The sequence below is a fragment of the Pseudogymnoascus verrucosus genome (assembly GCF_001662655.1).
Source record: "Pseudogymnoascus verrucosus strain UAMH 10579 unplaced genomic scaffold scaffold_19, whole genome shotgun sequence".
NCBI classification, from domain to species: Eukaryota; Fungi; Ascomycota; class Leotiomycetes; order Thelebolales; family Thelebolaceae; genus Pseudogymnoascus; species Pseudogymnoascus verrucosus.
The window spans coordinates 316,569-332,199 of NW_017263670.1; the positions used below are offsets into that span (position 1 = coordinate 316,569).

At 50.0% G+C, this 15,631-nt stretch overlaps 6 protein-coding genes across 6 annotated transcripts; 2 read left to right on the top strand and 4 right to left on the bottom strand.

The window, feature by feature from the left end:
* Nucleotides 1-333: 333 nt before the first annotated feature.
* Nucleotides 334-2,773, bottom strand: VE01_04880 (uncharacterized protein). Its single transcript, XM_018274348.2, has 9 exons — nucleotides 2,596-2,773; nucleotides 2,477-2,496; nucleotides 2,280-2,363; nucleotides 1,933-2,225; nucleotides 1,473-1,881; nucleotides 1,126-1,420; nucleotides 861-1,075; nucleotides 749-812; nucleotides 334-699 (listed from the first exon to the last, which is right to left on the bottom strand). Exons 1-9 carry the CDS (start codon nucleotides 2,651-2,653, stop codon nucleotides 479-481), a joined length of 1,659 nt encoding a protein of 552 aa, XP_018130847.1. The 5' UTR covers nucleotides 2,654-2,773; the 3' UTR covers nucleotides 334-478.
* GLK1_1 (glucokinase) lies at nucleotides 2,645-5,140 on the top strand. Its single transcript, XM_018274349.2, has 4 exons — nucleotides 2,645-2,762; nucleotides 2,878-3,213; nucleotides 3,303-3,382; nucleotides 3,432-5,140. The coding sequence occupies exons 2-4, from the start codon at nucleotides 3,117-3,119 to the stop codon at nucleotides 4,962-4,964; spliced, it is 1,710 nt and encodes a 569-aa protein (XP_018130846.1). The 5' UTR covers nucleotides 2,645-2,762; nucleotides 2,878-3,116; the 3' UTR covers nucleotides 4,965-5,140.
* A 501-nt stretch (nucleotides 5,141-5,641) lies between these two features.
* Nucleotides 5,642-6,706, bottom strand: VE01_04882 (uncharacterized protein; the record flags this gene model as incomplete). Its single annotated transcript, XM_018274350.1, has 1 exon — nucleotides 5,642-6,706. The coding sequence occupies one exon, from the start codon at nucleotides 6,704-6,706 to the stop codon at nucleotides 5,642-5,644; it is 1,065 nt and encodes a 354-aa protein (XP_018130849.1).
* Nucleotides 6,707-6,948: 242 nt separating this feature from the next.
* On the bottom strand, nucleotides 6,949-9,108 carry VE01_04883 (uncharacterized protein; the record flags this gene model as incomplete). Its single annotated transcript, XM_018274351.1, has 11 exons — nucleotides 6,949-7,109; nucleotides 7,177-7,493; nucleotides 7,548-7,605; nucleotides 7,661-7,873; nucleotides 7,930-7,957; nucleotides 8,016-8,227; nucleotides 8,282-8,470; nucleotides 8,523-8,699; nucleotides 8,752-8,802; nucleotides 8,861-8,941; nucleotides 9,003-9,108. 11 exons carry the CDS (start codon nucleotides 9,106-9,108, stop codon nucleotides 6,949-6,951), a joined length of 1,593 nt encoding a protein of 530 aa, XP_018130848.1.
* Nucleotides 9,109-9,848: 740 nt separating this feature from the next.
* Nucleotides 9,849-13,167, top strand: VE01_04884 (uncharacterized protein). Its single transcript, XM_018274352.2, has 3 exons — nucleotides 9,849-10,549; nucleotides 10,619-11,918; nucleotides 11,979-13,167. Exons 1-3 carry the CDS (start codon nucleotides 10,316-10,318, stop codon nucleotides 13,124-13,126), a joined length of 2,682 nt encoding a protein of 893 aa, XP_018130851.1. The 5' UTR covers nucleotides 9,849-10,315; the 3' UTR covers nucleotides 13,127-13,167.
* VE01_04885 (uncharacterized protein) lies at nucleotides 13,008-15,333 on the bottom strand. The gene is made up of 5 exons (XM_018274353.2): nucleotides 15,006-15,333; nucleotides 14,900-14,917; nucleotides 14,242-14,763; nucleotides 13,374-14,189; nucleotides 13,008-13,298 (listed from the first exon to the last, which is right to left on the bottom strand). The coding sequence occupies exons 1-5, from the start codon at nucleotides 15,060-15,062 to the stop codon at nucleotides 13,230-13,232; spliced, it is 1,482 nt and encodes a 493-aa protein (XP_018130850.2). The 5' UTR covers nucleotides 15,063-15,333; the 3' UTR covers nucleotides 13,008-13,229.
* Nucleotides 15,334-15,631: the final 298 nt, after the last annotated feature.

A 15,631-nucleotide genomic window follows, 5' to 3' on the forward strand; every position in this document is an offset into this window, starting at 1 on the left:
TCACCACACCTACTTTCATGATGCTCATCCCTCTAACTTCTTGCATTTTCGCTTGACCCTCCAACTTCTCGCATAGGTGATCGACCTCAGTTCGAGCAATGTAATAGAGTATTAAAGTCGAATTAACGGTAGCAAACCAAAACGTTATTAGAGTCTCTAGTTCTTGAAGACGCCGCCATGCTCTTCACGCTCTTCACGCTCTTCACGCAACAGGTAGACTTTAAAGCACCCTTAGCATCAAAGCCCAGGAATCGGGGAGGCATTTAGCCTAGGGTGGTATACGTGAGTCAGGCAAACAATAGCCTCATCCTCCAAAGCTCGCAAACACTTAAACCCTTGCTAAATTCTCGAAATCGGGAGATAATAATACGGATGGTTCGACGGACTGACTAGCACTGACAGATATATATAAATTGAGAACAACATTTACAAAATAGCTAGCAACAGCAAGGCCATCCAAGTGGTACTACTACTATTATCACATCCTCTGATCTACAAAGCGAATGCTCATGTCGTCAAAAATCGACCATGCCAGGTGATCTTCGACGTTAGGAGGCACAAAATCGGAGCTCATCACTGGTTGTATGGACGTGTTCTGCAAGCTAGCTTCGAGCTGCGCAGCCAGCTGATGGCGGAAGTTTACTGGCAGTTGTTGGGTTGCCCGGAGGGTGTGTAAGAGGTCTTGTACAAGGGGAATATCTACCGAAGTGTTAAGTACAGTCAGGACAGGACAGTATGGGCCGCTTACCATCCGCTTCGCCAACTCCTCCGGATATAGCTTGGAGTACTATCAAGGCCGCCCATGTAATCATCTGTTTCGTCAGCGAAGCTCTACCCAAAAATATATACATGGGACTTACCACTAGATCCCAATTGGTCCATATGCTTTTGTCATCGAACTGCATCTTCAGTGCGGCACGTGTTGAAACCAGCAATTCGTGCCGCTCGGACGAAGTAGTAGATGTCGCGAAGAGATTGAATCCCCGAGCGGGGTGATAGATGGATAACACCAGCAATCTGTGGAGGATATATTGGCGGAATACAACTCTACGATCGCTCTCGGACGTGAAGTGCCCTATGGATTTGTCAGAATAGTACGTATGTATTTTAAAATCGCGCACTTACGGCCTGGTTTGTTGAATCTCGCAAGCCATCTGTCAAGCTGAACAGCCCAGTCCCGAATTATAGCCGCATCCACAGCAGTAAGAGAAGCTGTTAACATTGGCCTTTCCTGGGGTGACGAGAAACATGACCATATAGTGGGAAGTCCTCGACCAGTAAAATGCGTCAAACCCGTGTGCAACATCTGAGTGAGAGAGTAGATGTCATCTTCGGATGAAATATGCAGACGAGCTAGGGGCGCTTGAAGTGGAATTATGGGACATGACATATGGAGAGATGCGTGCTCAAGGTCGATGATCTAGTGCTGTCAGTATGTGACCGTTGACGACTACAATAAAGCTAGAACATACCTGGAGTCCAGCAAAAAGTCTCTGCCACTCTCGGGACCTCTCATCGACTTCTTTCGGGCACGACTCCAATATGAGACGGTAGCCAACAGAAATCCATATCCCCGTCGTCTTTATTGAAGCTTCGCAGGCGAGTCCAGCGAGTACTATACCAAGGACATCATGGAATGCATTCTCTTCAGACTTAAATGACGGCTTATCTGCGACCAGTTCAGTCGTTGGAGAGGGAATGCTCAACTCGGCAATGGCCCGACACATGACTAGGAAGTAATCCGGCGCCAGGCCGGCGAGGTCTCGAGTGCCATGGTTCAGAGCCGAGATGTACAACATCGCAGATAGCAGTAGGGGTGTTGGGGAGGAGAAGTTTTGCTTATTGGGAAGGAAGTGGAGGCTCGGAATATTTATATGAAAGCTACGCGGTTAGATGCGCATCATACCATTGGTGGAACAGAAGGAAGCTCACAATTGCCATAACTGCTGAATATTTGCTGGGAGCCATATCTTTTCGTTGACTGGATGATGCGTCTTCTGTCTGAGCTGCGTAGCAGCATTCCACACCTCGCTGAGCGCTGGATCTCTCGTGTCTATCTGTGGCATATTTTGCTCCTGCTCAACGATCGAACCAGTTGCAGAGTCCAGATCGAGGCGTGACTCGATAATATCAAGGCGGTTCAATACCGAATGTAGCGTCTGACTTGTCCATCTAACAGCATTGGGCGAGCCTTCTGAGGGCAAAACTTCTCGTGTCGATGAAGCCTTTGTCACAATCAGTCTTGGGATGCCGTGCGTACACAGACGGAATGGTCATACGTTTGCTCTTGGTCTAAAGACGCATGGAACGCCAGTCCGCAAGCACCTCCGACAGGAAGGCCCTTGGTCAACCTTGCACTTCAGCTGTGGGATAGTTCAGTGACTGTTTCAATATGACATATGACGATATGATACAGCACAACAAGAGACCAACGATGAAGTGTAGGTCACGTGAACTGATTGGAATATAAAGTCACCTTCAATCCCCGGCATTTCACTGCACCCCGCATTAGTAAAGCGTACAGGGTCAATAAGATTATATTGCTCCGAGCCGATCATCAATAGGCAATCGGCCCCGGGGATTCTATGAGCTTACCACAGGCTTTGGTCATCTTAAAGGCCGGCATTTGCGCCGCTCCATCGTCCGAACTCATATTGGCGAAAGGGATAGGTATCCTCGCATTACCGGCCGCCTAGCTCCAACACGAAGGCGGAATCCGCAACAATACCGAAAGTTCTGGGTAAATTGAAGCTTATGTGGAGGTATGTGGAACGCGGAGAAGAATGTGGATGTTTATGGGGGATATGGTCGGGGAACGTGCTTATAATGTGTCGGCGAAGTCGGCGTTATAGTTCCGGCTTTGCCGAGTGATACCAGACGGATCGACAAGCCGCCTTGAAACCCTTACTCTCAACGCCTTCGGCGTCAAAATATACAATGTGATAGCCAGCTGTCCAGCAATTGCCCCGCTTTCTGTAACCTCATCAAAGCTACCTACCTTGTGGTGCCATGGATTCTCGATTTCGTGATGTAGGGCTCGTCCCTTCATCTCATATAATAACCCCGCGTTGGATATTCTGCTCTTGGAGTGCCCATGATATCAACAGCTCAGCGTCATGTCAATCCATGACCATGCGGATCGCGTCGCGGCGGAGTTCGAGTACGACGGAGAGCATGTCAGGGAGGCAGTGAAGCATTTCATACGTCAGATGCGTCAGTATTTTTGTTGAACTACGCGTTTTCTGGTGACCAAACCCACAGAGAGCACGTGGTATCGAACTCTTGGCTAACAATGTATCCAGATGAGGGCCTTCGTGCCGATGGGGGCGCCATGGCGCAGATCCCTACTTATGTTACCACGGTACCTGATGGCACCGAAAAGGTATGCCAACCTGTCCGTATCACAAGGTGGTTGCTAATGATAGCAACAGGGACTATATCTTGCTCTTGATCTTGGAGGAACCAACGTCCGCGTCTGTTCTGTTGACCTACATGGCGATACCAAGCTCACTACTGTGCAATCCAAGACGGCCATACCGCCCGAGCTGATGCACGCTGCGACATTCCGAGAGCTCCTCCACTTCCTCGCCCAGCAAATCGAGCTCTTCCTGCAAACCTACCACGATGATCTCCTCCAAGCCCATCGTGCACGCACTACAGAGACATCCCGGGACGCCTTACTTAAGCTCGGCTTTACTTTCAGTTTTGCCTTTAAGCAGCTCGCGCTCAACAGAGGCACCCTCCTCTACTGGACCAAAGGCTTCAACATCCCAGACGCAATTGGCCAGGAGCTTTGCGGCCTTCTCCAGGACGAGCTTGACGCACTGAATGTCCCTGTCCTCGTCGCCGCGCTTGTTAATGACACCGTCGGCACTCTGGTAGCCCGCTCGTATCAATCGCCTGGGGCGACGACTACCCTGCTGGGCGCTATTTTTGGCACGGGCACGAATGGCGCATATGTTGAGAAGCTCGATAATATCACTAAAATGCTCCCCGCTCAAGTCGATGGTAGCGCTGCACCTATTCCGTCAGGGGATATGATTTTAAACACAGAATGGGGCTCCTTCGACCCTGAGCTCTCTATTCTCCCCAACACCCCTTATGATATAGCTGTCGATCGTGAGTCTGTTCATCCTGGGATCCAGATGTTTGAAAAGCGCGTATCTGGACTCTTTCTAGGTGAAACGTTGCGCCACGCCCTACTAGCCATTGCGCCATACAGCGAGACAATGGTCATCCCGCTCAATTCGCCGATCCATGACCAGTACAGTATCAGCACCACCTTCATCTCCTCGGCAGCCAGCGACGAATCCCCGACACTGGAGATTGTCAGAAGCGAGCTGAAGAGGATGCTCAACCTAGACGCTACTCCACAAGATGCGGAGGCGGTGAAAAAGCTTGTGCTTGCTATCAACAAACGTGCAGCTAGACTGGCAGGCGTTGCTATCGCAGCTATTGTGGTCAACTCTGGGCGTCTGACGGATGTATCCACACCGCCCGCTTCGCCACTGAGTGTTGTAGATGGGAAAGTGCCACTTCCAATCAGCCTCAAAGCTGTGGAGACCGAGAGTGATGAGGCCATTTCAGACGTCCACTCGAAGTCAAAACTACACATATCGCCGTACCGCCGCCTTCAATCTCTCCTTCGGCGTATCTTCTGCGCTGCTAACCCAAATTTGACAACCCCGGAATCCGACCTTCCCCCATCGAAACCGCAAACTCCGCCAATACGCCCTGTAGTCCAAAATGAGGGAATCATAGATATCGGCGTTGATGGCTCTATCATCGAATTTTGCCCCGGCTTCATCTCCTCCATTCGCAGCGCCCTCCGCGACGTAGATGAGATCGGGGTTGAGGGGGATAGAAGGATACGAATTGGGATTGCGAAGGATGGGAGCGGGATTGGAGCTGCGCTTATTGCGAGGATGGCCGAACTTGAGATGGGGCGTGGGGTGAAAGGATGAAATCCCGATTAGTTTTGGTATGTGGATTGTAGTGATGGCAAGGAGAACGAGCTATGGTTGGGTTAGAGATTGGCAAGTTAGCATATGAATAGACTGCCTAACGCTATCATTTTATAAAGCGCTTTTATGTAGGCAACTCTGTGACTGGCTGTGATTAAAACTGCACAGTTCCCCGGTATGGTCTCTTGAAGACGAGAAAATTGTGTGGTACGTCTGTGGTCCTCTGATTATTATTAGAAGTGAGTGGCTACATGTGTCAAATGAGAGACGACCGCATAGTATCTAGTTGTAGTTCTGTTTCAGCATATTTTAAAGAGTTACGTATATCTCTACAGTCTATTGATTTAACGAGTATTCATATTTAATTTAATATAAAATAAAATAAAACAATTACTTTTTGCCCACTGTAAAATTATAATCGGTGCTTATATTTATTACCTGCATAATTAACTAGAAAAACGCCAAATAAAATGACAACGAGCTTCGTATAAAACCACTTTTAATATAAGATTAAGTCTAAATAGAAATATAGGAAACAAGAGACAATTTTAATACATCCATACCATCCTAAACGCCAAACCGAACGAGATGCTCTAGCGTAGCTATCTGCCAACTGCTGATATCTATACTTCCTTCAGTCCCCACACATCTTAATCAAACACAAAGCCCCATAACATCTATTTAGAGATTTGAATCCTACGCATATTGTCCCAGCCATCTAGGAGCTCAACGACACCTAGATGATGATTCCATAAGGCTTCCGCTATCGCAGTATTGCCCTCATTATTTATATGGTTGCTATCGACGCGCCCTGTCTGGAGTAGTGCCCTCACCACAGATTTATGACCCCCGCTAGCTGCAAAAAGAAGCGGAGTTGAGCCGGAGTTATCTTTTGAGTCGGGGTCTACGCCCTCTGTAGCAAGGAGGAGCTTGACAACACCCTCATTCCCATTTATACATGCGGTAGTAAGGGCAGTCTGGCCCTTATTGTTCCGAGAACTAGGATTGACCCCCTTAGTAGCTAGAAGGAGCTCCACCATGTCCGAATTGCCTTTCCAAGCTGCCCATGCGAGAGGCGTATTGCCATCGTTATCCCTCATATCGATGTCAACCCTCCCTGTTCCTATGAGGAGGTCTACAACTTCCTTGTGACCGTTGCCGATGGCGAACCAAAACGGCGACTGTCCATCAACGTCCCTAGAGTCGGCATCAACCCCCTCAATGCTAAGAAAGAGTTCCACAACACCCACGTGGCCAGCCTCAGCGGCAAGGGAGAGCGCCGATCGACCATAATTATCGATGGGGTCGGGGTTGATTCCGCTGACCGAAAGCAGTAACGTCACTACGCCCGTATGTCCCATAAATGAGGATAGCGACAAGGGAGTTTGACAGTAGTCGTCTCTCTCATTCGGATCTGCTATGTCTGCTGCGAGGAGCAGCTCTAGTACCGGCTTGTGACCTGCTTTCGCCGCTACTGCCAGTGGCCCTCGATCGTCATCTCCTCGGGGGATGTGAACGCCATCACTAGCCGCGATAGCTTTCTTTATGGTCCGAACATTGCCGTTTTCCGAGGCCCATATTAGTGCAACTGGTTTCTTGCCATGGGCGTCCTGCCGATAATGAATTGGCTCAAAGAATTCTCTACATTTTTGACTGGCGGACAGCAAAGCAACTCTGTCTCTAGCTAAGACGTATGTAGAAATGATATAGAGGATTTCTTCAGGGAGGTTGAGGAGCTTCATTGTCGTTTGGTAATTAAGAGGACATGCGGCTCTACCTTCCTCGAAACGGGAGTCACCATACGAAACTAAGCGAATTCTCAACAATGTCATCGGGCTGATAATTCGCCCGTCCTACGCCGATAGTAAAGGTTCTCTATAAGCCAAATTCCAAATGTAGCGGATGAAATACTCCAAATGATTTAAGCACAAAACAAAGTAGATTAAGCTGTCTAGCCGTAGTACGCGCCCTAAAGAGTCCGGACTCACTCCCTCTTCTCGTCCCGACCCATCACCTCTGCTACGTGGTTCTCCTCCCTCGCCTTCAAAATCTTCGCCGTATATTCCTTCCCAGCGACGAACCACCACGCCGTCTCCAGCACGAGGAAGCCTCCAACACAGGCACATGTGTAGTTCATATTTTGCGCTACTCCGTATTAGCATTGTAATCTATCATTTGAACCAGGACAAAGCTGGGAAGGGGGTTTGCATACCAGAAACAGGCTTCACGTAGGGAAACGAGAAAAACACAATCGCAAATATGAGCCACGCGCAGGTTATGATATTGACCGTCATCCCAACGGCATAGCTCATATGGAAGCTGCCACGGTGAATTGTAGTTCGCCGCATCAGCACGTTGGTGAGGATTGGTATTAGGTAAGCAAGGTTGTTGATGGTGACGGCCGATCCCAGGAGGGCATTGAAAGCTGTGGATGAGCCGAGATACAAACATCCAAGAATCGCGATTATGGCCGTGACGGCAAGCTGGGCGTTAAAGGGAATGCGGAGAGTGGGGTGAACTTTAGACCAGCTGGAGAAGTTTGTTAGTGGATGGGGGTGTAAGACAGGGGTTAGGGAGTCTTACGTGGAAGAGAAGGGGAGTGCGCCGTCGCGGGAGAAGGCCCAGAAGATGCGCCCAGTGCCTATTAGGAAATATTGTCAGCCTGGGATGTGGAAGTTGGGACGCCAGACGCATACTTAGTTGAGAACCGACCATACACGGCCCAATGGCGATCCACAGCATGAATGTCAGAGCAAAAGCACCGCCGACTGACTGGGTTGCCTGAAGGAACAGTTCCGCGAGCGGAAGGCCGGTGGAAGTCGTAGCTAGCGCCGCGTAATCCTGGACGGAAAACATGAGGGTGATGAGATATGTTAAGCCAGTCACGAAGGCGATGGCGAGGGTGATGACTGTAAGTGTCTACTGTTAGGAAACATCTAATATTATACAATAGGAATGCACGTACCAATGGCAAGTGGTGCGTTTCGTGAAGGCTACACAAAAGTCAGCTCTGAGTCCAAAAAACACGCAATTGAACAGGGTGGCTCATACATTTGGCATCTCCTCCGTGATATGAGTAATGCCGTCCAGCCCTCCAAGACTGTACAATGGGTTCACCAACCCCGTAATGAAGCAGATTACATTCGACTCCCATCCGGTCTTGTTTATCCACGTCTTGAAGACAAACTCGGTATCCCGGTGAGATGGCGCTGTGGCAGCCACTGTGATCATAATCACGAACCAAGCGAGTTGGAGGTAGAAAACTAAACACCGCATTAACACCTCAATAGAACCAGTTTAACCACAGCAAGACTCACGAGAAAATCGGTTGAGCCCGGGGATGGCCTTATTGCCAAACATAACGATCGATGCCGTCGCCAAGTTCAAGACCTGATACACGACGAATGTCATCCAGGCCTTGATCACGAGATCTCTATGGTACAATGCAATCAATGCCATGAAATTCTGAGAATAAATCAGATTTGTCGATGCGGCAGTAAAGATCCCTGATTTGAGTCAACCCGCCATTCACCCCTGAAAATCAATGATCAAACTCACATCCGAAGACAGTGCACCAGCCCGTGACGAAGCTGAGGTAACCTGTCATCCTCTTTGGGGCGATGGCGGCGATCCAATGATACATGGCACCCTCGGTTGGGTAGGAGGAGACGAATTCGGCGAGCGACGCGCCCAAGAAGGACTGAAGGATCCAGACGAGGATGAAGCCATAGATAACTATCTGGAGTAAGCCCGGGCCACAATAAATAGACCTTCCTTTACGACTCACCGGCTCCTGGCCCCCCAGCGGAAATCTCAGTCACCAGCCCGAGTCCAAGACCTAGATACAGGGTTAGCCTGGTTGCGTGGTACATAGGCACGTGAGGGTATTTGCACACCTGTCCATGAGATGGTCGTAGTCGAGGCGAGGCCAATGAGACTGAAAATTCCAAAGTGACGCTCCAATTCTTGTTTGTGGCCTTTGCGGATTGGAGTTAGCTACTCGTGCTCTATTATTTGATTGAGAACATTAATAATTACCCATCTGTGCCAGTCTCAGCTCGTCGGCGTCGACTGGCTTCTCACTACCACTCATGGTCTCGTCTGCCGCCACAACGGACGCGATAACTTGTTTTTCCTCACTCATGCTTGCTATGCTGTTAGTTGGCAATGAATCCAAGAATTGTGGCTCTGCCAATAGATGTTATAACAAGGCCAAGCGACAAGACGGAGGGATCAGCGACTATTTTGATATCAAGCTTTCCCCGCACTGGGTAGTTTCCCAAGATAAGACTCGGTATGCGGTAATGAAACGTAGTAGCGCTTTTCGCGTTTGTGACTCGTGGCGCAAGGGGGAAAGGAGCACGCGCGCAACATACTGCCGGTTCTCCACCCGAACCGAAAGAATATAGAGATAGGGAGGGATAAAGGAGAGCAGTACTTGAGCACCGTACAATATAGTACTACGAAGTTTGTATCATATAGATCCTATAGGAAGGAGATACCGGGTGAGACCGCGGCATACCGCGGCATCTGGAGTCCAGTGAGGAGTCGCACAGGGAAGGCGTGGGGAGGAGCTGCACAAGCTTTGGGGCCGGTTGTCGGCGTTGACCTCGGCATTGATAGCGGTGAACTTAAGGGGAAATACCAAAGGGGATGTTTACCGATGATCATTTGCATATCATATCCGTATTAGGAAACTGCGAACCTCAATGTCTCGGTGATATCTCCGAGCCGTATCGGCAAAGTCGGTGAAACGGAGGCCGGAGAATCAAAGGTCCGTGCTGACAAGGTTTAAGTTTGGAGCTCAAGGGACGCTACCCGACGCTAACGGATGGTTACAGTAAGATCGGCCACGGGCTAAAATTATCTCCACTATGCATGAACATCACGGAAAATCAACAATAGCAATAGTAATGTCACTGACATCAACAGATCACCAGATCACCAGCTACGGACGGAATATCATTGTCAACAGCGACGCTATTGTATTGGCAAAGCTGTAAGAAGCTGTTGTATTTTCCCGTCCGAAGTGCGGCGTCATTGTTTCAACTGTGATTATGCTCAATGCTACTCTGATGGTATGGTAGTGGCATGCTGTAGCACTATACACAGTACAGTAGTTCGGCATGGGGCCCCCAGCTAGGCCTGTCAGGCAAGACACTCAACGGTCACCCCTCTCTAGAACGGGATGATCATCGTCATAGGTGCCCAGAACGCGAATATAAAGTTGAACGTGTAACCCTGATGGCACAGAGAGGATATCCCCAGTGAGGTATGTGCATTGTGAAAGCACTGAGCCTAACACAAGGAACCAATTCCTCGACAACGGCTCCCCATTGAATCGAGGCATTATGCGTGTGCTCTCGCTGTCTCTTGGCGTAGTCGCTGCCATTGTTCAGGTAGTCACTGCTTCACCAGCTCGCCTTGATGATGCGCCACTTGTGACGACTGCCGGTGATGCTGCTGCCATTAAGGGCTGGTATATGCAGTCGACGGCAAAGACTTCTAGTGACATGCTTGCTGTTTCGCAGCCTGGCTTTGATATGAGCTCCTGGTACCGTGTTGGTAGCCGTGGAACTGTCATGGTATGTGTGAACAGCGGCTAGATACTCCCAAGCGTATCAAGAACATTGAATACCGCTGACTCAACACAGGCTGGGCTCCTCGAGAACAATGTTTACAATGACAAATCCCTGTTTTTCTCCGAGAACTTGAAGACTATGGTTGACCGTTCCCAATTCGACGTACCTTGGCTCTACCGCGAAGAGCTCACCTTCGACCCGGCTACCAACCAGCGCTACTTCCTCGAGACACACGGCATATCTTCTAAGGCAGACCTCTACCTTAACGGCAAACAGCTTGCCTCCAAGGAAACTCTCACTGGCGCGTATGGTGGCGAGAAATTCGACATTACCCAGTACCTGGTGAAGGGAAAGAACGCTGTCCTAATACGCGCCTACCCAACCAACTACCTCAAGGATTTTGCCCTAGGTTACGTTGATTGGAACCCATATCCACCGGACAATGGGACGGGTGTCTGGCGTGAAGTTTTTGTGTCACAGACTGGGCCAGTGTCACTATTGAAGCCCCGCGTTGTGACTGACTACAAAGGCAAAGCCGTCAGCAGCGTAACTGCTACTATCAAGGTTGTCGTCAAGAACAGCGAGACCAAATCGGTCCAGGGGACGATTAAAGGCTCGATCGAAGACCCTTGCGGTTCCAAGCTTCCTATCTCGGCTTCCTACACTCTCAAAGCCAACGAAATCAAGACAGTCACACTGACAGCCAAGATCAACAATCCCCAGATCTGGTGGCCGAAAGCATGGGGCGCCCAACCGCTCTATTCGCTCGATCTTGCCGCCTATATCGGATCCGAGGTCTCCGACCGCGCTGCCCAACGCACGTTCGGCGTCCGCTATGTGACCTCCTCCCTCAACTCCCACCAGGACCGCGCCTTTGCCGTGAACGGAAACCCATTTCTCGTCACAGGCGCCGGATACTCCGCTGATGTCTTCCTTCGCTTCGATCCAGCTAAGCTTGTACAGCAGTTTGAGTATATCCTCGATATGGGCCAGAACACTGTGCGTCTCGAGGGAAAGCAGGAGCACCCTGAGCTGTACGATATCGCCGACCGTATGGGTATAATGGTTCTCGCTGGGTGGGAGTGCTGCGATAAGTGGGAGGGTTGGAGTTATAACGACGAGGCAAATGGAGTCAAATGGGTTGATGCTGATTATGTCACTGCGGAAAAGCAGATGGAGCATGAGGCGTATATGATGCAAGGCCACGCCAGCATGCTCGGTTTCCTCGTGGGCAGTGACTTCTGGCCTGATGAGCGTGCATCGCCTATCTATGTCAACAAGCTGAACGAGCTTGATTGGGATGTTCCTATCATTGCGTCTGCATCTCTGAGAGGATTTCCAAAGAATTTGGGTTCGTCTGGTATGAAGATGGGTATGTCCTCACATCTACTTGCCAACTTTTACCTCCTCCCTTGCTAACAAACCCCCACAGACGGCCCATACGACTGGGTTCCCCCGAATTACTGGTACAACAACCAATATGGCGCCGCCTTTGGTTTTGGCTCTGAACTTGGCTCGGGAGTTGGCACCCCCGAGCTCTCCTCCCTCAAAAAGTTCCTCACCGCGTCCGACATGAAAGACCTCTGGACCGCTCCCAACAAGGGTCTCTATCACATGTCCACCATCGACTCCTCCTTCTACAACCGCAAACTCTATAACGACGCCCTCTACGCCCGCTATGGCGCCCCCACCTCTCTCGATGACTACCTCCTCAAGGCCCAGGCTATGGACTACGAAGGCACGCGCTCCCAATTTGAAGGCTACTCCGCGCTCCAGAGTGCCAGCCGCCCCGCCACGGGTATCATCTACTGGATGCTCAATAACGCCTGGCCCAGTCTCCACTGGAACCTGTTTGACTACTACCTCAAGCCTGCTGGGTCGTACTTTGGTGCGAAAGTTGGTGGTAGGGCAGAGCACGTTGCGTTCGGATATGGTAGTGCGAAGGGCGATGTGTGGCTTATTAACCACACGATTGACAAGAAGGGATCTAGGACTATTAAAGTTGACTTGTTGAGCAAAGATGGCAAGACCTTGGTTTCTCGCTCGGTGGATGCGACTACGACACCCAACCAATCGAAGAACGTGGCGACAATCCCAGAAGCAACAACTCTTAAGGACGCTGCCTTCTTGCGCCTTGTACTGAGTGATGCCAAAGGCAAGGTGCTCAGCAGGAACGTGTACTGGATCTCGCCCAAGGTGGATAAATTGGACTGGAAACACTCAGACTGGTACTACACCCCCGTCACGGAGTACGCGAGCTACAAGTCACTTGCGACAATCAAGCCAGCGCAATTGACCGCATCGTCAGGGAAGGGGGTTGTAGTTGATGGGAAGGTGAACGTGGACGTCACGCTAGTGAATAAGGCGGCTGTGGCGGCGTATTTTGTGCGTCTTGAGCTGAGAGATTCGAAGGGCGAGGATATCCTACCAGTGCTGTGGTCGGACAACTATGTTACGCTTTGGCCAGGTGAGAAGGTGGTGCTGAGTGTTAGTTGGGCTGCTGGAGGGAGTGGGCAGGGGAAGGTTGATATTTCGGGGATTAATGTCCAGGGTGTTGAGGCGGTGGTGGTGAAGTGGTAGGACTAGGGCCTGTTGATAGGGAAAAATTCCTTCTCTTAGAGTGGGCACTTTTGGATATGAAAATTATGAACACCCTTTTGACATCCCGCAACATGTGCTTAAATTAAACCAGCATCCCTGTCCATACAATCATGCACCCATCCGCAAAATACTGCGTATCAATATCCGTCCCCTATAATCACATGTCAGCAATTCCATCCTCAGTAGACGCCCCACAGCGGGTGCCAACGAAAACAAGACCCCTCACCTTCGCAAACCTCGCCGCTTGTCCAATCCCCATATTCCTTGCAATCCACATCAAGCACTCCTGTAAGTACTCCCGCATCTCCTCTCCAACAGTCCCCACCCTCGACGCCACAAAGAGAGGATGCATCAGCAGTAGCCCACCCACTGCTCTCCCTGGTTTTAATTCCCGGTCTGCGCCTCCGTCGACAAAGGACCTCAGGTCATCAGTCAAGTGGTACGGTATACTCGCCGCGATATCGTCGATCAGTCGTGCCGCCTCAGTGCGCTCGCGGACGTGGTCTTCTCCGTCATTGAGTGCGTCGGAGAGGGCGAGAATAAGGTCCAGTAGGAGCAGCCTTGCAGCGCGCGAGGTATTCCATACACCTGCTATGTAGTGGTCGAAGTAAGTTTCTACCCTCCCTGGCCACGCGCCAGCTTGTGCAGCTGATCCATGACAAAGCGCGGGAATGTGGCCTAGTAGGTGAGGTTTGAGAATATCAGGTTGCGTAGCTTGCCAGTGCGCGAACTGGTTATAGAGGGACATAGCGTCTGCTTTTAATATGGTGAGGTCTGTGGTAAGGGGGGCTGGAGAAGAAAGGACGTTGTGGGCCTTGTGGTAGAGAGGGCTGAAGTCGTGGAGGAGAGCTGAGAGGGGGTGTGGGGTGGTGGGTTGGGAGATTACCCCAAGGCCTGCCGTTTTGGCTGATGGATGGTTAGAGCTGATGAAGTGCACGGCGCCAAATAAGTCTAGTGGCGAGTTTTCGATTTTTAGGATCGCGGCTACGCCCCGAGCATGTGTGTTGTGGTTACCAGCGTGGGATTCGCCAGCGACTATAATCTGCATCTTGTTAGCTACTTCATTAAGTTGATGGGATGCGTTACAGATAAACCTCATAAAGCCCAAGTAGCATGGCAATCATCAATGCCTCAGGCGTCTCTGTAAAATCCGGGCACTCTATTGCAACCCTCAGCGCCCCAAGCAGTTCTTGGTATGCTTCCTCAGCGCGAGCTATAAGCCTAGGTCTGCACAGTTTCCGCCCATGATTGGCATTAGCTACGGCCCTACATGCCATTGCAAGGCTGGAATAATGGCCAGCATGGCTGAGCATAGACTCCAGTCCATCGAGATACCCCCGAGATAGGGTGTGGTTTGTTGAGGCGATGCAGTATTCATACAAGAAGGCTTGGATAATCCGCTTATCGGCTTCCTCCTGTGAGAATTCTCTGGGGTGAGTATCCTCTGGCAGAACTCCAGTATTGGGACAGGGAATTCGGATCGGTAAGGTGCACTTCCGGGCACTTGAGAGCTGTGAGGGGCTACCGGTCTGGATCTCTTGGGGCCGGAAAATAAGGCTGGCCCCGTCGCTATAACCCACGCAGGTGCGGTTCGATGTTAAGCATCTAGCACATGACTAGTTCCAAAATGTCAGTTGGTATTTGGTGGCATAAATAGGAGATGTAGCATTCAGGAAATATATCTTAGAAGGATTCAATTGGTAAATTCCAAGAACCACCACAAAACCCAAAGTAAAGCTTCTTCTTACGTACAGGACGAGCTTCATCACACTACAAACAGATCAACGTTAGTTCTATTCCTCAATATTACAACAAATGGTCTATGGGGGTAATTTAGTATCAACGGGACAAAGCGAACCTTCTTCCTCCGACGCTTGCACGTCTCACACCCTCGCGATGGGCCTAAATAGACCATTGTCGAATCTCTTTTATTTGCTCTTCAGACTCCCATGATAATTTATTCGTTCGACCACCTCGTCCAAATATTGCAACCTATCGAGTTTCTAATCTCCGAGTATACTCCGCTCCAATTCCGAGAAGTTCAAACTCGTTATATTAGTGATTATAGTATACAACTGCCGAACTTACGCTTGGCTTGGCGACAAAATACGGTTAGCGTTGCGCTCTATAGATATGCAATAAATAATAATAACTGTGCAACGAAAATATTAACGAGAGAAGAAGATATGGCGATGTGAGCATTGAGATCTTAGGTATGTTTAAGTCCGGGAAGGCGCCCAACGCTAGCCCCAATTGGATAGTGCGTCGAGGCTATTTTAGGTTTGTACTAGCAGATACACCAAACCCTGGATATGGGTCCTACCTCTTTGGGTTAGCGTTGCCCAGCTGGATATGGGCACTTGCTTGTCTGTCTTCATATTACGCCGTTATGGTTCTACAAAATATAAGCACTGGTGTCGCATTTGATACGGACGAGTTGGAGGTTAAAACGTCCTCGTGTAAGCTGCTTAAAATTGCAGGTTA